This window comes from Coturnix japonica, chromosome 19, assembly GCF_001577835.2.
Source record: "Coturnix japonica isolate 7356 chromosome 19, Coturnix japonica 2.1, whole genome shotgun sequence".
NCBI lineage: Eukaryota > Metazoa > Chordata > Aves > Galliformes > Phasianidae > Coturnix > Coturnix japonica.
Genome location: NC_029534.1, coordinates 5,460,112 through 5,480,290, shown reverse-complemented (window position 1 = coordinate 5,480,290; position 20,179 = coordinate 5,460,112). Strand labels below are relative to the sequence as shown.

At 38.5% G+C, this 20,179-nt stretch overlaps 4 protein-coding genes across 15 annotated transcripts in view; 2 read left to right on the top strand and 2 right to left on the bottom strand.

Annotated features, from left to right (window-relative positions):
* Positions 1–3,300, top strand: part of LOC107322403 (transmembrane protein 211-like) — a 55,230-nt gene extending 51,930 nt beyond the window's left edge. The window contains exon 3 of the mRNA XM_015880402.2: positions 185–3,300. Within this exon, the coding sequence (XP_015735888.1) occupies positions 185–411 (227 nt within the window). The 3' untranslated portion in view covers positions 412–3,300. The remainder of the gene's footprint in view (positions 1–184) is intronic.
* The window catches only part of SPATA22 (spermatogenesis associated 22), a 39,786-nt gene extending 30,242 nt beyond the window's left edge, over positions 1–9,544 (bottom strand). For 3 of the 8 annotated variants that reach the window (XR_004309310.1, XR_004309309.1, XR_004309311.1), the window contains exons 1-8: positions 9,317–9,544; positions 8,807–8,899; positions 8,331–8,453; positions 7,582–7,642; positions 7,350–7,445; positions 6,608–6,962; positions 6,180–6,309; positions 5,561–5,658 (exon numbers count right to left, since the gene is read on the bottom strand). Coding sequence is in view for 5 of the 8 variants with exons in the window: in XM_015880394.2 (XP_015735880.1) it covers positions 4,984–5,175; positions 5,561–5,658; positions 6,180–6,309; positions 6,608–6,962; positions 7,350–7,445; positions 7,582–7,642; positions 8,331–8,453; positions 8,807–8,849 (1,098 nt within the window). In the remaining 3 variants the exon portion in view is untranslated. Of the gene's footprint in view, positions 1–3,933; positions 5,176–5,560; positions 5,659–6,179; positions 6,310–6,607; positions 6,963–7,349; positions 7,446–7,581; positions 7,643–8,330; positions 8,454–8,806; positions 8,903–9,316 lie in introns of those variants that run through there. The other 5 variants (XM_015880394.2, XM_015880395.2, XM_032448441.1 and 2 more) reach the window with 5 other exon arrangements.
* Positions 9,545–9,686: 142 nt separating this feature from the next.
* On the top strand, positions 9,687–18,365 carry ASPA (aspartoacylase). Of its 4 annotated transcripts, none has more exons than XM_015880401.2 (8): positions 10,105–10,200; positions 10,789–10,882; positions 11,497–11,759; positions 13,270–13,465; positions 14,455–14,548; positions 15,183–15,290; positions 15,639–15,748; positions 16,052–18,365. In XM_015880401.2, the coding sequence occupies exons 3-8, from the start codon at positions 11,521–11,523 to the stop codon at positions 16,262–16,264; spliced, it is 960 nt and encodes a 319-aa protein (XP_015735887.1). In that variant the 5' UTR covers positions 10,105–10,200; positions 10,789–10,882; positions 11,497–11,520; the 3' UTR covers positions 16,265–18,365. The 4 variants fall into 4 exon arrangements, with proteins under 4 accessions (XP_015735886.1, XP_015735887.1, XP_032304336.1 ...); XM_032448445.1 differs by having other exon boundaries at positions 10,182–10,200; positions 10,799–10,882; XM_015880400.2 differs by lacking the exon at positions 10,789–10,882 and having other exon boundaries at positions 9,687–10,200; positions 16,052–17,220.
* TRPV3 (transient receptor potential cation channel subfamily V member 3) overlaps positions 17,152–20,179 on the bottom strand; it is a 22,191-nt gene continuing 19,163 nt past the window's right edge. The window contains exons 18-19 of one of the 2 annotated variants that reach the window (XM_032448432.1): positions 19,855–19,925; positions 17,152–19,276 (exon numbers count right to left, since the gene is read on the bottom strand). In XM_032448432.1, the coding sequence (XP_032304323.1) occupies positions 19,182–19,276; positions 19,855–19,925 (166 nt within the window). In that variant the 3' untranslated portion in view covers positions 17,152–19,181. Of the gene's footprint in view, positions 19,926–20,179 lie in introns of both variants that reach the window. The other variant, XM_032448433.1, reaches the window with a different exon arrangement.

Here is a 20,179-nt window from a genome sequence, read left to right as displayed (position 1 = left end):
TGTGAAACGACTACTAATTATCAGACATAATTATGAAAAATGCTCTGACAATCAGAAGGGCAATTTTTAAGCTATAACTTTGCTCGCTGTTTTTCATGTTACACATTTGCCTTTCTAAAACAAAGAATTCTTTCAAAGGAATTAAAAGCTCAGTAGTAACAGTGGTTTCTTTTCTCCTCTCTAGTGTTCATAATGGCTTCTGGGCTTTTGGTTTACCCTTTTGGTTTCAACTCTGCTACTGTGAAGAGATTCTGTGAGAATTCAGACATCTACTATGCAGGAGACTGCCAGATTGGATGGGGGTATATGCTGGCAATTGTGGGGGTCATGTTGTCTGTCTTTTTACCATTCTTTGCAAAATATGCACCAAAAGAGCACATATCTCCAACTCCAATACCTACTATTTTATAGTATTTTATTACTGTTTAAGAACAGAACATTCCTGTCTACAAGCAATGGGCAGCAGTTATTATAGCACTTCCATTTAGCTGTATTGCTAAAGAGAAAAACTGAAAGAAAAAAAAAAAAAAGAAAAGAAAAGAAAAAAAAAGAAGAAAAAAAAGGAGATGGGGAGAGAAGGTCAGATTCACAAAGACCAAAAGTGCATTGATAGTCTTCCGTACACACGAGTAGCAAATGCTCTGGAATTAAACTAAGATGAATCAGCAGCCTTTGTACTGCTCTGAACACACAGCGTCAGGCCTGAGACAAAAACTAATATCTGTTTATCCTCAAAACATCTGTCTACCTCCCAGGCTGTTTCTTTTGTGTCTCTAAACCTTAAGACTTTTAAAAGCTTCAATCCACTTTTTATATATTTTAGATGTGAAAACTTTTGTGATCCCAATAATTTTAAAACCAATGACAATATTTTGTTATAATTATTTTGGTTAATTAAAAATAAAAAAAAAAAGCCTACTAGTAGCCATGGCCTACAATTAAGCCTGATAACTAAAAGTGTGTAACAGAAAAATTTTCTTTTTAATCTCTGTGTATTAGTAGTACCTCCATATTGTCAGTTGTCAGACACTTTCATTCTGATCTAATCCTCAAGATTTACAGTCATGTTCATGAAGATCACACAGAGAGAGATGTAGCTGCATCCAAAGGCTCATGATGATGTAACAGGTTAAGAAGAAAAAATGCTTCTTTTTCCCATGTTTCTTCAATTCTCATTTTAAGTGGAATTTCACCAAATGATTTGAACTATGACAGCTGTAGGTTTGTTGTTGCTGCTCTTTAAGGCAATAAACAACAATCTCCATTTGCAAAAAGTATGTGCCCTATAGCCCATATGTGTAATGGCAGAACAAGCCAGAATTAACCAGTTTCTAATATATCCAATTCTTTTAAGATCCTGCTATTGTAACACACATACATATGAAGTGTTACTGCATAGTACTAAGAAGAAGAATCCAGTTCCACATCAGAACCAGCACATGGCCATTGTTCATGGGCTCATGTGGGAAATCCATCTAATCTCCTCACTAGCATTGGATTCATTACTATCAAAGATTGAAGTAAGTGCACTTGATTCCTCAAGGAAGGGAAACATTGGGTTCCAAGCTCTCCCCATTGTTATGTGTTGCATTTTAAAAAATTTGAATTCTAATCTTATATTTTATTTTGTATTATTTATTAACAAGCACATAGATTATATTTAATTCAGAGCCGTACTTCTCAGTTCTGCATTTTGGCACAACCTAAGTGATCAGGTTCCTTACTCTTCACTTATCTGAGCCCAACTAATTCCAGAAGTTAGTGTTGTTTTTATGTTGTTCTTCTAATGGAAAGTGTACATGAAGGAACAGACAGAGACACGTTGAGGATGTGTAAGAAAATGCAAACAGATAGAACAATCACTGTGTAATTTTAATACGTCAAAGACTTCTACAGTCTGGTGGTTTACATTCCTCACACTTCTGAACTTCAATGGACTGTTGCACTGTTTTACCTAAATAATGATCTGTTATGTTTTCATGCACTCCAAAAGCAAATTCTGCACACGAAATAAGCTTCATCAGTAATCTTTAGAAATACAGATTTCATAGTAGAATTAAGGACAATAAGAACTGAGAGTGAAATACTGCGTTTTTGCTCTCAGTGAATAAGAGATGACATCCTCCAAATACTTCACAAATTAGATTGAAGGAATGTCAAAAATAAGCAGAATTGATTTCCATCATTTCTGTATAGTAGCATGCTTCCCAGTAACATCTTTTAAATGAAAAGCTAAAACAGACCATTTTTGTATAAAAGGCAGAAAAGTGAGGAATAACAACCAACAAGTGAAATGAAATTGATAACCACAAAGTAGAGAGAGACAGAGATGCAGGCTTTTCTTTCCTAACCAATCTGTGCCTTTACTCTAGAACCATTAGACAAGACAGGATCAATATGGTTAAAAAGAATCAACATCTGAAACGTGTGATGTGTATAAACTGTATTACGTAGGGTTTTTTCTGTTTTGTGTAATGTTTGAGGCTGTCACTTAATGTTCCACTAGAAAAGTGATTTGTTAGTGTGCAAAAAAAATTGCAAGGACCTAAACACCAAAAGTAAAATGTTATATTTTTCTTAACATCCATGCCATACCTGCCGAACACAAACAATCAGTTCCTGTCATTGCTTATTAACTTTAACATATGCAGAACTGGAACCATTATTCAACCAAAATTGCTAAGGACTACAGCACTTGTGTGATGCTGAACACACACACACACACACACACTCACACTTGCAATTCTGGCCCCACTGCTCAAACTTCCTTTGTAATTTTTATAACTTACTGTTTTAATGGAGTTCTACAATTTACAACACTGCTGTACCATGTCTTTTACTTCTTTAAACTCAGCCCCTTTTGTTGTGAGAGCTGTCAGGCTCTATTTCCTACTATGAACCAAACTAATGCCTCCATTTAGAAATTTTATTAATATTTTACCATATATTAAAGAAATTGAGCATATGTAAATGACCCCCATAACCGGATAGGCAAAACCTTCCTTTGAACATCCATGCTCAGAACCAGCTTGGCACAGAAGATGGAGATAAAGCAAAGGATTCTTAGCACAGTTAGTCAAGCATATGCTTTAGCTCCTCAAAGTGACAGCTTTGGTAGGGTGTTGCTAACAATACATATGCTAACACTGACAGATCACTTTTTAAAATAAAGGCTGTCTGCGAGTTGAACTGTGTAAAGCGTTTTCTTGTTAAAAGTCAAACAATTTATGGGATCAGGTTCAAGTTTTATTCTAAATATATAATTTTCTAAGTGTAACTAAAAGCTGTATTTTCCATTAATGTGTTTCTGCATTGACTAGCTGGCTCCTTTTTAGAATATTAACTGTTTTCTGTATTTGACTCGTTGGATACAATACTTCAATTATTTTAAATGTGAAATTTCCAATTGCCAACACTGTATAATAAAAAAATTTGAAAAAAAAAAGTCACTGTTGACATCTCTTTTTGTTGTTTTTAATTAAAAAAAAAAATAAAAATCCAACAGATTCAGAACAAAGTGTTGAAGTAAGGGGAAAAGGAAATGGAAACAACAGGAATAAGCCATGAAAGTAAACGTTTGAAGGCAAAGACACAAATGTATGTGGACCATCCCTCACAGGATGTTCCTATGGCAAAGGCAAGGAAGTTCTGTGTTCAAGTAATTATTTCTTTCCAGCTTCCTACGTGCCCTTGAACAATGTTCCTACAGCTTCAGGGTATGCTGCTCGTTTAAACAAGTGTTATAATGATTCATTGTTTTTAAAGAAAAGAATAATTAGATGGTGTAGCAATGGGAACCATATGAATACCTAATATATACAGCTGTATCCTGTGAAATCTTTCGGCTATGCCTGTTATGTTCATTCCTAGAAGAGCTTTTACACATGTTGTTGCTATTCAAAGGAAACTGGAACTGAAGCAGGACACACTATCTTGCTTTCTACCAAAGAGCAATTTTAATGAAATTACACAGAAAAAATCTTTGTTGATGTTTGTTAGCTACTAAACTTTGACCATACACTCAACCACAGTCAACAATCTGAAACAGGTACCAAAGGTATTTCTAATAACTGAAGATAAGAAGCAATGGCAGTGTGAATTAGTACGGACAATATCTTTTTTCTGACACTTGAACTACTGTCAGAGTCAAGTTTGTGTGGCCAAGTATTACAGACGTTAGAAATAAAACGTTCACTCTCAGCAAATTGTTTGTAAAAGTCCAGGCTGACTGCTTGTTTCTATACCAACAAACAAACAAATACCAACCACACCAGAAGGTACAATATAATTTATATTATGTATATTACTATTCAATAATATATATAGTAGGTAGTACATGTATACTTCAAGTATAATTTACTTGAGAAGATAAGAGAAGCGCGTGTTTGATCCCCTTAGAAATGCTCAAAACATTTTGGAGAACTCCTGCAGGCTTAGGCCATCTTGAAAAAGGAGATACCATTTTCATTCTCGTTAACCACCTGTGACTCTGCCTCATTTCTTTCACTGGGGCGTGAGGAGAAAGTTTTACTATCAAGTCTTTTCTTCACTGACTGGGGGAGATAGTAGGCCACAAATCAACCTGGTCTGCTTTTAATGATGCATACACAGACGAAAGAGATATGAGGGGTACTCCCTGCAGCTTTCACAGCAGAAAAGCTCCATGGATTTTTGTTTGCTTTTAAATAAAATTAATTAAACAGTCTATTCCTTTCCAAAAAAATAGAATTTGGCTCACTCTAGTTAAGCAGGAACAATTCATATAAATAAGTTATGTACATATAAACAACTTCAACATTTTAATTCAGAATTTCTCCATTAAATCTAATGAACTACGCAACAAAAGCTGTTATGGCACAGATAGCCAGAGAAAATAAACTATGAAAGTGATGGTGGAAACAAAATAACAGAGTACTGTTTTCAATTATGTGACCACATATTCAGCACTGGTTTGGGTAAATGAATTTTATACAACCTTCACATTCAGATTTCATTCATTGTTTTTACATAGGCTGTCATCTCAGCATCTGCAATTTTAACAAATTCTTGGAAAGTGTTTTGTTCAGGAATAGTCGCTGGTCTTACAGAGACGCACTTGAAAATATTCCTTTTTGCGTCATAGTTTCCCATGCATCTGAGCACGCGACCTCTAATTAGTCTTGGAAGCTCACGATCCTTCAACAAAAGCACAATAAACAAAGAAACTCCATCACCTTTCTAACATGGCAGTTTTCTAGATGTCTGACTTCTAGTTATTAGTGCATTTCTGAAAGCTGCATCAAACACTGAAGGAATTTACGTCATCTTTTTTGCTATTAACATTTACTTAGGAGCTGAACTGAAAGCCCCACCTGTATCTTCAATATTGTTGGTGAAACCAAAGTCTGTGGGTGCCTAATTAGTGGCTGCATTATTGCCCTACACCAGTTTGGGAACAATAAGCACCCAGCCTTCCTTTTACAGAACAATTTTCTGTTTTATCAGAATGGTGCATTATTAACTTCCTAAAGGCATTGCATGCAGTGGTGTCTTTGTTATGTATAGACATGGGAATACTTACAATTTCATAAAAAACACAAGGCAGGCTCTCCTCTCCATCTCTCAAAAGAAAATTCTTGGCTCTGTATCCTCCAGATGTGACAGCAGAATCAAGCGTGCCTACAGCATGTAACAAAACCAAGCCATGATGTGAACATCAGAGCAGTACAAAATAGGATATCAAGGTATCATGACAATGTTTACTTCACAAAAGCACAAAGGTGTATCAATCGGCATTAGTTTCCTGTCACAATTTGTGCTGACAGCCCTTGAAGTTCCAATATGTTATGGGCTTTGCATACTCTAATAGTAAAACTGGATTTTAAATCTGCCTAACTGGAGTGACAGAACGTCATTTTCATAACAGTCATGGTAAATGGGTTATTCCCTTGTTAACGAGAGTAGAACACAATTCTCATATTGATCCTCATGAGCCAATCAACATTAAGCGTTACAAATATCTTGGCCCTGTCACAATAATAGTTTCCTGAGATGTCACTGCATTGCGTCTTTCGTTCACCTCAATTTAATGTTTAGTCATTTCTGTTGTGTTTTACCGTGTTCTTTTCTCAGATAATGTCAGTTAAAATGCCAAGTGAAACACAGTGAGACACTTGCCATTAGAAGCACTACGTGCTTACCTAGAACTTCAAATAACAGCGCAGTTTTGTAAGAATATTGGCTCCAATGCTTCATACTTTCAATGACTGCAGATATGATTCTCAAAGAATTCCTTTTTTCTTTAAGTTTCAATTGAAATGAAGAAATATCCTTCCAGAGGAGGATGAAGACTTGAGTTAGAGATATGCATTTGAAGACTTCTAAAAGCATGTAGGTGTTCATGTACTATTAGACACCCAATATTTCCATTAAAGTATTTGTTCAGACTCTGCACATGACCCCCTGCCAATTTATATGATCATGCCGTGGACTGGAGGTCAGTAAAATATGAAAATCTGAGTTCTACATATTTACAAACTTAAGGGTTTGTTAAGGCAGCTGGGACTGAGAGAAACCTCATCTGTCCACAGTTTCCCTTAAAGTTTCCTTCATTTCTCCATAAACTTACCTGACTTTTGTCTTCTGGAACACAATCAAATTGCTTTTCATTCATGCTATTTTGCTGACTATTGCAGTTAAATTTATATGCCAGGCCATAATCCTGCCGATTTCCTGATGTAGCATTAGGTTTCACTGGCCACTGTCCTTTAGTGGAACGTGTTTGGCTACTTTCTGTCACTTTGATATGCTGAGATGAATTAGAGCTATTGGGTATTTTCTGCTGCTGACGAGGTTTCCAATTATTTGAGCGGCTCTCAAACTTTTGAGTAGTTCCACTATCAGATATTGAACCTGCTCTGTTACTTGCAGGGGTACGCTCATTTCTGTTCCAAATTTTAGTACTGGGAGTCTTCTCTTCTGCCCTGCAGTGTAATGTAAGATATGATTCAGTTCTACAGTATCTACATCTACCCTGAATACTCAAATAAGCAATTACAGTATACAAAAGCAGTATGTATTGTTCTAGTTTTAACATCTGATACCTCTTTAGATTCAAAGAGCAAACAAATTTATCCATGTACAGGGCAGCCATTACACACTTGCTTAAATCCTTCTGAACCAGGATTAGGTACACTGGAATGGATGCCCCATTTCAGTTCATTTTGGCTCCTAGGCAGAATGCAATCATTTAGAACTACAACTATTACCTGGAAATTAAAAGGGTGTTCCTGAATGCCACCAGAATACACAACGAGATGTACTTTCACGTAAGAATGATTTTGGTTAAAAATAATTAAAATTTTACTGACCTGTAGGTAAACGTGTTTGTTCCAGCTTTGACTAAATTAGACTTTGGTGCATTTGCTGGTTTCTTAAGGGAAGGAGCCATGTGGTCATCTGCTCTGCTTTCAAAGATAAGTTAAAATATCAGTGACACAGCAGCAGCTTTATTTTCATACAGGCATATAGTTCATAGCTTGTGAAACAAATGGCAGTGCCCAAATAAAAACAGATATACAACGAGTAACACAACATACTTACCCATCGTTTGCTGCTTTCTGTAGTTCATTGACTTCTGTGTTTGTAGCTCCCCAGCCTGATTCTCAAAAGACAAGAGATTGAGTGTGGATACAAAGTGAAAAGATACAAAGTGAAAAGATTGAAAGCTACCAAGTCTACTTCTGGCTCCGACCCTACCTAATGTTCCACAAATCGTCTCAGTAGGAAGGAGGAATAAAAGGAAAAAATAAGAAAAAGGAATGTGTTTTTTGATATCTACAATTATAAGACAACTTCTAGCAAGTAGATTGCTTTGCTAGACGTTGCTTTCTAACCAACACAGACACATTTTTGTTACAAGAAAAACGCAAGGAAAATAATAGTGATTGAAAACTGCGCCATTCTTTCAAAACACAATTTGAAGAACAGAAGTTCTCAATTACAAGAAAGACATGCTGTAAGTGTTTCTTCTTGTAACAGTGGACTTGAATTTTGATTGAAATCAACTGAAAACAAAAGGTCAGATATCCAAGAGACCACTTAAATGCCAGTGCTACTTCATTCTGTAGCACACAAAGCGCTGACCTCCCTCTAGGCATGAAGGAAAAAAGCTCAATTGTATAGCACAGAAAGAAACTTCCTGGAGGACATGTTTTAAACAATGGACTTTTCAGAAATAAGTATAAAGGATGCATATAGTTCTTGATAAGGACAATATCTCGTTTAATACAAGAATGAAATTAACATTTAACTGGATATAGAGCCATCAGAAATACACGCATCTTAATTACCCAGTGGTGTGGAAGAAAAGTCATGAGTCGCAGAACTGGAACCTGGCTCGTTCTTAAGAGGATTTGAAGTGAGGGGCTGCCTGGTTCTCTTTTTCTGATTGAAGAGAGGCACAGGCAAACAACCTAAAATTAAAACTCACATGTTAACACCAGCACTAGGAGCCTACGCAATCTATACTTAAAGTATGTAAAAAGTGATTATCTAACAATTGTTTTATTTACGTTACCATTTGGAGTTCATAAGCACACGGCATAGCATAGCCCAGCCATTGCTTCACAAGGCTTAGCCCTTTATCCTGCAGATTAGCCTGTGAGCTGTACATATTACCTCAGTAATATGTATATTACCCCATGCCTCTAAAACTTTACACTGTGCTGTAATAACAGAAATCCATACAAGTCTACTTGGGAAACGGGCCCTAGGATATAAAGCATAACGATGAATAAGCTGTAGAGTGTAAAAGGATGGATAATACCTGCTGTGCTGCGGGTTGAAGTATCAGCTGAGCTCCTTTTCATGACTGTGCTGTTCTTTAATAGCCAGCGCTTTATTGGTTACTCCGTATTCACTGCTTGAAAGGTAAGTAAAGTGAGCTAATTAATGCTGTAAACACATTCAAATTACCCGCAACTTTACAGCAGTTTGTCTCAGTGCTTTAACCTGCTGCATGCATCCCTTCAAGACAAACCTCAAATGGGTGAGGATTTGTGCTGAATTTAAAAGGCTCACGGGGATCCCGAGCGGATCCATAGCCCGAAATGTTAATCATTAAAGCAAAAGTTACATTCTTTATATTCTTAGCATGCAGGAATAATACTGAATTCACTGCTGAATTTAAAAGCATTCAGCGATGCACGTTAACCGCACTGTGACAACACTGCAGCAGCTCATCGCTGCCACCTGATTTGTACCTATAGAGGTGCTAAAAGGGCTAATGAGTGTTAGCAAATATTTGGCAGCGCTTGTAAAACGAAACCTCTCACACCTGACGCTGCAGCCCCCGAAGCCAATTTTTGTGTTGCATAAGATTGCTTTTTCTGCACGGCTTTGTCTTTTTTTTTATCCTTCTCTTGAAGGCGAGCAAAGCACAGCCCTGAGCTAAAACATGCAAGGAAAAGAAAGTAAAATGAAAAAAAAATAAATAAAACAAGAAATGGGTGACAGCAAGCTAATCCTGTGCACTGCTTAATACACAGCAGCACCGAACCGAACCGAACCGCCTTCCCACACGCTGAGGTAACAGCGCTGAGTAGAAGCCCGCCAAAAATAACGGCCCAAACGGCTGCTCCCTCACTCAGGTGTGAGGGGAGAAATGGGCGGGAAGGGGCGGGAGGCGCCATGAGCTGCAGCCGCCGTTGGCCGCGAGAGGGAGAGAGCGAGCAGGAGCGGCTGTGGGGCTTCGTGAGGCGCTTTGGCAGCGTCTGATGGGCTTCTGTGTTGAATCGTAGCTTGTAGGTAGATTAATTCCCAAATCGCTATTTTTGGAGCTTTTAGGCCAGGTCACCTCAGAAGAAAGGAGGGAAATGTTAAGAACTGTGCACTGTGTGGTGTTGTTCATAAGCATTATATTTTCCTCTTCTCGGTGATAAAGTCAAAACACTCATTGCAAATTCCACAAAATCAGTGCTGAATTCTTAATAAACCAAATATGTTCCTGTATAATTAAGCACTGGCCAAGCATAGGAAAATGGGAATCGTGCCCCCCGTGACGTGCTGGCAGCCCAGGAGTTAAACGCTGCCTGCAAGTTACTTTGCTCCAAGGGTATAAAAGAAGCCTCCATAGCTTTGGTTCCAAACCTCGTGTTTGAAATGCACCGTGTCTGCCCTACCAGAGCGCTCAGGAGACAAACTCCGTGCATGCTAAGTGAGGTAAGTGCACAGCGCTGGCTCTGCTTCAGCTTTCTGTGAGGAATGGTCACCAATCCATGCTGGCAGTGCAGGATAGCAATGAGCCCAGCACTGTGTAGCTGAGTTTTGCAGTTTATTCTTCAAACTGCTGTGGTGTTTAAATTCAACAGAGCATGACTCGGACCATGAGCTGTTCCTCCTGATGGAGGCACCCACCTTTGCTTAAGATCCAGGGTCAAAGGCCGGTGCAGACTGTCCTGTGCTGTACAACACGGCTCTGCTGCTTTGCTCAATACATTACTTACTGTGACTGAATAGCTGACAGCCTGAAGTACAACAGGAGTACATTTTTATGTTTATTTTGTGTGCTGGATGCCCATTTTGAACAATTCTATCATTAATATCAGTGAAACTGTTTGGTTTTGAATCTAAACATATCAGCCCTCATGATGGAAGTTCTGGCTGCTGTTTAGCTTGAGTTTCTGTTCAGAAAACCCACTGGAATGCTTTCTGAACTGGCAGAAGTCAACTTCTTGGCTAAGTTTCTTTCAGGGATGAACACCACTTTTGTCCCATTGTGACCTGCTTCAATTTCCCTTTATTTGCAAGGGGGCTGCAGAATTGAGAAGGGTCACCATTAAGTTGTTCCAATAGAGGTCTGTGTTAGCAGATCCCAAGACGCATCCAGAGCCAGGAATACCAGGTAAAATGCAGCTTTAATTTCAGCTGTTGTCCCTCCTAAGCACTGTTCTGATAGTCTGAAACAGAGGTCATACGAGCCACGGCGTGCTTTGAGGAACTCAGCTGTTTGTGCTTCTTTAGATGAAAGCACTCCATGTCTCAGCACTACGTGTTGATCTAGAGCCAAGATGTGATTTGTATTTTACTGCTTCTACTCACTTTAAATCATTCTGCTCATGTGTGCAGTAATGATTTTGTGACTTAAAGCGTACACGGACTGATCTGTCACACCGAGTTTGCAAGCTTTGCACCCTTTCTTTGGCACAGTATTTACCCATATCTCATATACTAATAGAGATCGCCTAGAGAAGTTAATTTTTGAACTGTGTAACAGTACAGGAACAGAGCGGGAGGATTACTAAATATGGGAAATGAAGGGAGGGCTCCTGGGGAGGGAGGAGAGTGGGACGAGCAACGTCCCGCCTTGCAACCGGAATCTGAAACTTAGAGAAATGTTAATTCCCTTCCATTCCCGTCTGACCTAAACAGACATAAAGAATTTCCCATTAAAAGAAAAATCTATTTCTTTTTTGGAGACACGAGCTTTACTTCACTATTGTTTTCTTTTGCTTTCAGCAATCCTTAAAGCTGCTGAAAAGCATGACTTCCTGTTCTGTTGTTCCAAAACCTCCTGTAAGAAGGGTTGCTATCTTTGGAGGAACTCATGGCAATGAGTTATCAGGGATATTTTTGGTCAAGCACTGGCAAGAGAATGGAGCTGAGATTCAAAGAGCAGGAATGGAAGTGAAACCATTTCTCACCAACCCAAGAGCTGTGAAGAAGTGTACTAGATACATTGACTGTGATCTGAACCGTGTTTTTGACCCTGATAATCTTGGGTAAGAATAGCTGTACTTTGTTGTTTTAATTTTCTTTATTTTAATATTGCAAGCAGCTTCCTTTCCAGATTAAAACATTCCACTTCTGTGCTATCCAGGCAGTCACATAACTGAAATTACTGACCTTTTACCCAAAAAGAACAAATCGTGCGTGTTGTTTCATTTTAAAGCTAACTGGTAGAATGAGCCTCAAACCAACACATAACCCCTGAACAGAGTATTTTAAACCCGTGTGAGAGGACAGCTGTGCTTGTGTAAACTTCAGTTGCTGCTTTGAGTTGCAAAGTCACTGTTTCTCATGCCTTCTTGTGCAATTCAGCCTTGGAGCTCTTCTGAATACAGTTATGAAATACGAAGACACAAAGCAATTTAGATGTAGACTTCAGTATAGAAAAAGTGACATACAAGGTGGGAAGTGTATTTAATTACAGTCATATGGGATAAAAAATGAAAACTTGAAATTATAAGCTAGAATTAAAGCGCTCTATGGCAAAATGTCAGAAATGTCTCCTTATTTTAGAAGAAACGTAATCTATAATTACTGTACAGTCGTAATTGAGTTCATGTTTTAATGGGATATTATGTTTCTCTGCTTTGAGACATCCATAATGCCAGAGGTGCACTTTGTTGTATGAAACAACGTTTTTCAATGACTGGTATAGCTGTAAGCTGAAAGGGTAATTAAGTATCAGAACAGCCTTAATTGTAAAAGTGAATATTACTGAGAGAAATAGGTGTCACATTTACTTTGTAATCATGGTTACTCTTACCCTGAATGCCTTCTCACCTGGCTTTTCATCTAACAATTTTGTCACTGGATTTAATATATAAGATGGTCAGACTGTTTAACACAGAAGTGTTAAGACCATTCCTTCCTTGCTTACTTACATGTTCCCTCTACAGACAGGAAGCGGATGATCTCAGACCACTCCTTAGGCTAAGACCGTGTCTTATGTGCCAGTCTGGTACCTGAGACTGGAAGCATTAAAACTTTGGAGAAAGGCACCTGAGGTGGAAAATCTTCTTTGAGATCCAAGAGGTTTAGAATCAAGAGACTGTAAGAAAATCTGAGCAGAGCATGAGAAACAAGGTTATGAAAGAGCTTGTATATGAGGTCCAAGGTAAAAGGGCATGAACCCATACCAGAATACCTCCTCAGCAGCAGCTGAACTCAGGCCTGAAGGTGGCCGAAGCTGTTGATAGAGGGAAATGTTGAGATGTATGTACTAGAATTAAATACAAACAAATAAGAGAAGTACAAAGCCTATTGCAAAAATCAGATTAAAAAACATGTAATGCCTTTCTGCACAAGATACATAACAACGAGACTGTTTTCCACTCATAATCATATTTACTTTGTTCCTGCACAAAGATTATTAAGGTTATTACCTGTTTTAAGCCAGGTAATGTAATGGGGCAGTTATGGAAGTGAAAGAAAAGGATATAGATATTTTGTTGAATATAAAGTCATGGAATGAGTTGATTGATTTCTTTGTACTAATATTAACAGACAGACAGTGGTGGAAGATATTCCATATGAAGTGAGAAGGGCTCAGGAAATCAACCATATATTTGGTCCCAAAGGCAGTGATGATGCCTATGACCTTATTTTTGACCTTCACAACACCACTGCTAACATGGGTGGTACCCTTATTCTTGAGAACTCCAGGGATGACTTTACAATTCAAATGTGTCATTATATCAAGGTAAAACTCCTTTAATGAACTATTAAACCAGATTACTGTTTGTAGCGTATGACTATATATTATGTCATTTCTTCAAATGTTCTATTTTTTATTCAGCAAAACCGTTTTAAATATATAATCACTGATGGCTTTTTAAAATCAAAGGTAATTAATAATTTGATTATAATATCAGGTAATTCAGCTTTCAACTCATCATAATATTCATGTATTAAAATGACTGTAGTAAGATTGATGGGCAGAGAGCAATGCTTAGAATAACATCTATGAAAATAAATGTAATTTCATCTGCTTCCTCACTGATCTGTCAGGAACGTGGATACATTTGGGTCATGCATGCTAAATAGTTAGACATTAATTTCATGAAATAAAGACATGGAAAAAGTGATGGAATTAAGTAATGACAAACATTCCCTTCATCACTACGTACAGGAACAGTGATGTGTGTTTGAAACCTGTTTGGATCCGCTGTTCCTGATAAATAATGGTAGAGTGATGTTTGCAGAAGCGCTGTTGGCCCAGAAATGAGTAACTGGGAGGAGATCTGCAATGGGATTCTTTGTCAAAAAATAAAAAAGGCTGAAGAAGAGAAGGCTTAGCTCCCAATCTCGGTCCACACAAGATAATCTAAGCATAACAAGAAATAAATCTGCATAGAAATCTGCCTTAAAGTATTTAGATAATAAATTCTGCAGCACCGCTGGGTAGTTTTTAGTTTTTCTTCCTGTTAGCAATTTAAGAACTGAACTGAGTTCATTTATATGAGGAGACAGCAAAGTTCATTGGACCATGCCTGGCAAGAGTTAATGAAAGGGAGACCAACAAACAGAGCTTTGTGTGTTTTCTAAAGATGTCCTACTTCTTTGAGCACCATGAAATAAAGGCAACATATTGAACACATTGTGTAAATCACTTCTGCATCAGTAGGCTTTTTGTGGCGCAACATTTTAAAGCATTTGCATAACAAAAACATTTTACAACGATCTCCACAGAACGCTTTGGCTCCAGAGCCCGTTCCTGTTTTGCTGATTGAACATCCTCACTTGAAATATGCAACAACCCGATCTGTAGCAAAACATCCTGTTGGTAAATATGAAATATAGACACCGTTTTTAACCTATCGGAAATAATCTAAAATGATGCCTGTTTCCAGATCAGTTTGTTCCATTTTGCAGTGTGCTCTGATCACTAATTGCTGTTTGTTTGACGGTGCATTTACGGAATCACATGTTTATGATTTTCTCTTCTAAAGAGCACTGATCTGTCATTTGCATACAAAGCATTGGATGCAAGCCAGGAAGGGGAATAGAAAATATGTAGCAAAGGAGAAAATGATTTGGTGCATGGAAGTTGTCAACGTTTACATTTATAGAAACAAAACCATAATCACAGGCAGGGAGGAAAAAAAAAAAGCACAACAACATTTGGTTTTTATGAGTTCTGTAAAAGACATCATGGAAAGAAAGGAAGAGAAGAAGGGCAAAGAGCATGTAGAGGGACTCTCCCACATCCTGGTAGCACGCACAGAAATGGTTATATAGTTCTTTGAACTGGTTCTTACTCATGAGCTACATTCCTATTTGCCTTCCAAATAACACAGCTGTAGTTTAAAATCCATCTTAACATCTAAAACTCAGACACAACCAGACATGAATTTTTCTTGTGTGATCTAAGGTGATATATTACAGCTAATTTAATAATCTCCCTCATCTGTAAACAGGTGTGGAGGTGGGGCCTCAGCCACAAGGTGTTGTCAGAGCTGATATTCTGGACAAAATGAGGAAGATTGTCAAACATGGCCTTGATTTTGTTCACCTTTTTAATGAAGGTAGAGTAAGTAAAGCAAGCGCCCTGCATCACGTCATGAGTGTTTTCTCCCAAAGCAGGTTGAACTACAGCTCTCTGCAGCTGAACAGGTAACACTGCAGGGGTGGGCAGCGTTTTGAATGCAACAAAATGCAATATATGACAAGATTATCTCTCTACAGCTTGGATTCTAGGGAAAGAAAGATGTGAATCTACACGTTTTGATGATATATGAGCTACGCACCAGTGTGTAAATGTTAACAGTGTACAACCTGATAATTTAAGCTATTCTGCAGTGAGTTAGGAATGCATTGTGCTTTCTAACAAGCAGTTGCTCATTTTGACATTCAATTGCATTTATTCTTTCTAGGAAAAGAATTTCCACCCTGTACAATTGAGGTTTATAAGATAATGGAGAAAGTAGATTATCCCAGGAATAAAAACGATGAAGTTATTGCTATTATTCACCCAAACCTGCAGGTAAATTCCACAGTAGCTTCTATTTACACCATTTTTAAGTGTTCCTGTGTTGCTTCTGCTACATTCTAATATTCAGTAAATACTTACAATGAGACCATCGCTAATGAGTTCACCAAATACTCGAGGCCTTCACACCTCCCCCCCAAACCTGAAATTGTGTAATGAAAATTGCAAGGAATGATTTTAGAAGCTTTTGCCATAAACTGCAGGGAATACAATTACTGAGCGTAAATTTAGAAATCACCTGGAAGCTTTTAAGGAAAAATGAAAGTAAACGTATTCTATTTATTTTCTTTATCTAAGGATCAAGATTGGCAGCCACTGAACAATGGTGATCCTCTGTTTTTGACTCTTGATGGAGAAGTAATTACTTATAAAGGGGACTGTACAGCCTATCCAACATTTATTAATGAAGCTGCGTATTATGAAAAGAAACAAGCTTTTGTAAAAACAGTTAAAATGGAACTCACTGCAGAACACATCAGATCCTCAGTCGTAGCTCCAAACACCTCCTAAAAGCTCATGGCAGATTTTCCATACAACAAGTGGGTTTCTTCTCTGTGAAATCCAGTATCAGTCTGTGGTTATTCACGGGCTAAATAAACCCAGAATCTAATTTAAAAATTTAATTTAATTAATGTTTTGGAACTTCTAATATGCACTATATTGTAATAAGATAATGCTAATTATGGCTTCTATTTACTTGTTTGAAAAGATAACTATAGATACCAAGAGCATTATTTTTATGAAGTTTGATAGTTCGTGCTATATAAAAGGATTAAACAACGTACCACATATACCGATGAGTAGCAATAAAGCATCTATGCAGAATTACATAGAAAGTAAAACTTTATCACCCAGCTAAATAACATAAAAATGACAGCATTTTAACTTGCTAAGCAAAAACATCCAGCAATCAACCATTCATAAATTAATTGTTCAGCGGAGCCACATGAAGTGAGAGACAAAGGAAACAAGTGAGAGGGAAAGAAACACTGAGAGGTGTGTGTGTTATTACTGCCTGCTGCACAGAAGATGAGGCCTTAGGGTTTGTTTTGGTTTTGTACTGAAGAAGAATATCTAAGAGCGTGATTTCCAACAAAGAAATACACTAAAATAAATTCTGTGTAGATTGAATTATTACAAGATTAATTAAACCGATCCCAATTTATCATTTAAAGACAAAAGGGGCTGAATTTCAGGAGTTTCCAGCAGTCTGAAAGATCCTGAAGCTGTATTCTGGGGAGAAAAGAAGTGCATATCCAGTGAATAATTCAGCACTGAAAGGTTCATTGTCCACACAACCCCCAAAAATACACACCGTGAAGAGTACTAAGCCAAAATCTCTTTAGCTCACTTTGTGGAACTCTATGGCAATACAGTAAAAATACAGGACAGAAAGAGATGTTTATTGAATTACACGTTTTATTTCTTTATTCTCAGATAAATATTGAATAAAAATTACTGATTGACCTGCTGCAGTCATTACTGTGTTCTTGAAAAAAGCCTTGAGATGAGAGATGCTTGGATGCGTGTTCTGGCAGGACTCAGTGGCCAGAAAGCAGGGTATTTTCTCACTGAATGACTTTGAGATCGAATAACCCCTGCCTCCTCCCTCAGTTTTAGCACACAGCTTTGTACCTGAACGCGGCTACGGAACATTCCTTACATTTTTTGTGCCTTCTCTGTTTATGGCTGTGCCTACAGAGTGACCTCAGTACAGTACAGGGACAGCTGAACCCGTTTTCAGTGACAAGTCTGTCCGTAGCAATATGGACAACAGAGCAGACCGGCTTTCTTCCTGGCTCCTGAGTATATGCGATGAGGTATGTTTTTGTACAGAAACTGGCACTGGAAAGAGTCCAAACAGAACCGTCTTGTCCTATGGCAATGTTCTTTGTTGGCAGCTTCAATGCAAAATTAACCAGCAGAGATGAAAGATTCCAGGAAGAAAGGAATTTTTCTTCTCATACTCACATATCCTACTGAGAAGGTCAAACTATTGAGACTCATGAACATCCTTCCTCTATAATTCCTCTGCATTGTAAGACAGTCACTGAAGATTTCAGTTTGATCCCGTCCGTCTGGGCCGTGCACGGTAGCAAACAAGGACAGGGCATCTATAGGAGATAAGCTGGTAGAGAGAACCGTGTTCACATCCCTGCAAACTGCTTTGCACTCATCGTTCCTCTGCAGAGCTCGCTCACGCTCTCTTCTGTGTTAAGAAAGTCTTTGGGGTCAGTTTGCGAACTTCAGGCTTAGCTGTAGGAATTCAATGCAGTTCATATTATCATTCAAACACAGAACAGAATTTACCTGAGCGTTTCCTACATGGCATCTTTAAAACAGGCACCAAAGGAACACGCATATGAAGAAAACCCAGGACAAGGAAGACATGCATTGCATTAATTGAAATCTGAAGGCTCACAGAGCAAATCTTTTTTATACATACACAAATAAAAACGAAAACAACAACAAAAAATAACTTAAAATAGTGGACCGTCCCAAGTAATGAAATAAGGAGTGCTACAGAAATGCATTACTGTCCTCTGGATAAAAAAAATAACCACAATAAGAACTCCACCATTGCACCGTACTGAACTCCTTTTGTCTCTGGGGGGAGAAATGCTGATTGCTAATTTTCCTGAAGTAGCTGAATGTAGAAATTAATTACACCTGAAATCTTCTAACGCAGCAGTTTGTGCACAACAAGATGCACAAGTGTGGGGAAGCCAGGCAGCAACTGGAAAAACAAAGCCACTGACTTCAGAAGAGCCTCTGAAATGTTCTCCATCATGAATTCTGTCTCTGCCCCGTTATTTCATGGGAAGGCTTTGTATGAATAATGAACAAATAGCAGTGCAGCGCATGTGACACTGCAGGCACCACGCACTGATCACAAGGAAAGGAGACCTGCAGAGGCCGCTTGGCACAGAGGCTTTTCTCCAGCTTGCAGGATAAACCCCCGGTAACACTGACCAGCAAAACGAAAAGTTGCAAATGCTGTTCCAAAACAACAGACTTCATTCCGCAGACCTATTGAAATGCCTTTCTTTTCTCAGAACACAAAATATTTCCCAGGAGTTAAAGATTCCACACCAACAGACAGCAGATCAGGATCCCAAAGATCTTAATTTCCCACAAAAGGAAGAGATATCTCCCATCTGACCCATCTTGGAGCAGTCTAGAGCCAAGTTTCAGTAGGCACATGAGCTGGGACAGCAGCAGCTTTCAGGCTTAGATCTGAACCAGAGCAATAGTCCATTTTGCTGTAGCTCAGCTGCCCTGATTCAATGGGTTCAAGTCCCCAGACCACATCCCTGTCCGTTCGTGCTCCAGCTGGTTACAGCTGTCCAAAATAACAAAGAACCTTCCAACATCAGCCGCTGGCGCTTTTAACTTTACAAACATCTACATATCAAATACAGAACAACTAAAGAGAAGTTTCAGGCAAATCATCCATTTCTTCAAACGTATTCAAGGTGTTTTTGCTATTAGTTCTTGAATTATCTTGAACTTTGCTTGGATCTGCAAGAAAATGCATTGTAAACATAACAGGATATGGTAGAAACTGTATATGCAAGATCAAGCTTCTGCACACCTAATTTATGTTAAAAAACACACATGTATTTAAACAGCAAGTTGTCAGTTTGCTACCATATCTTATATTGAATGTTTTCTTTCCGCCTCTCTTCATTCTGCTCCACAGTACAAATGCTAACTGACTGAAGAGCAAACTGCAAACACATCTCAGGTCCTCACATGCCCCTGTTGCAAACCCTGACGCTGCTGCCAGGACATCTGACACATCTTCCAGCACCCTCAGCAGACGCTGTCTTGAATTTCCTGCTACCACTCCCGAGGAGCAGTTTGTCATCCAGTGCATATCCCAGACACCGGGAATGCTCTAGGGCTGAAACACAGCACACTACACTTTTCAAATGTTTTAACACCCCCCCATGCTGGCCATGAGTTCCCCTAGCAGTAAGCAGAGCAGCTGTATATCTAGTTAGGTACACTGACATTCTTACAGGTCAAAAACGACACCAAAGGAATTCTAAGGAACAGAGGTTTCACAAATGCGGCGGTGTGAAGTTCAGCAGTACCTGTTGGCCCTGGATCTTCATTAATAAACGAAACATGTGTTTTCCACTCAGTCCATCTCACTTCATTAATCCTGTTTACGGTGTATATAAATTGAGTCATTAGTATACGTTATTACCCTGCTACAAAGCTGCACTCCCCCTTTTATTTCCTCACTCCTTGTGACGGCCATCGTTCGCCATCAGCACCTGCCCTACCAGTACAGAAACACACTGCAACGAGTGCCTTGCAGTGTTAGGTACCGCGTGCAGATGGGAATGGTACTCAGATTGTTCTGCAGTTTCACACATTATGAGTACAGTCTTGAAACTCACATTAGATAGAAGA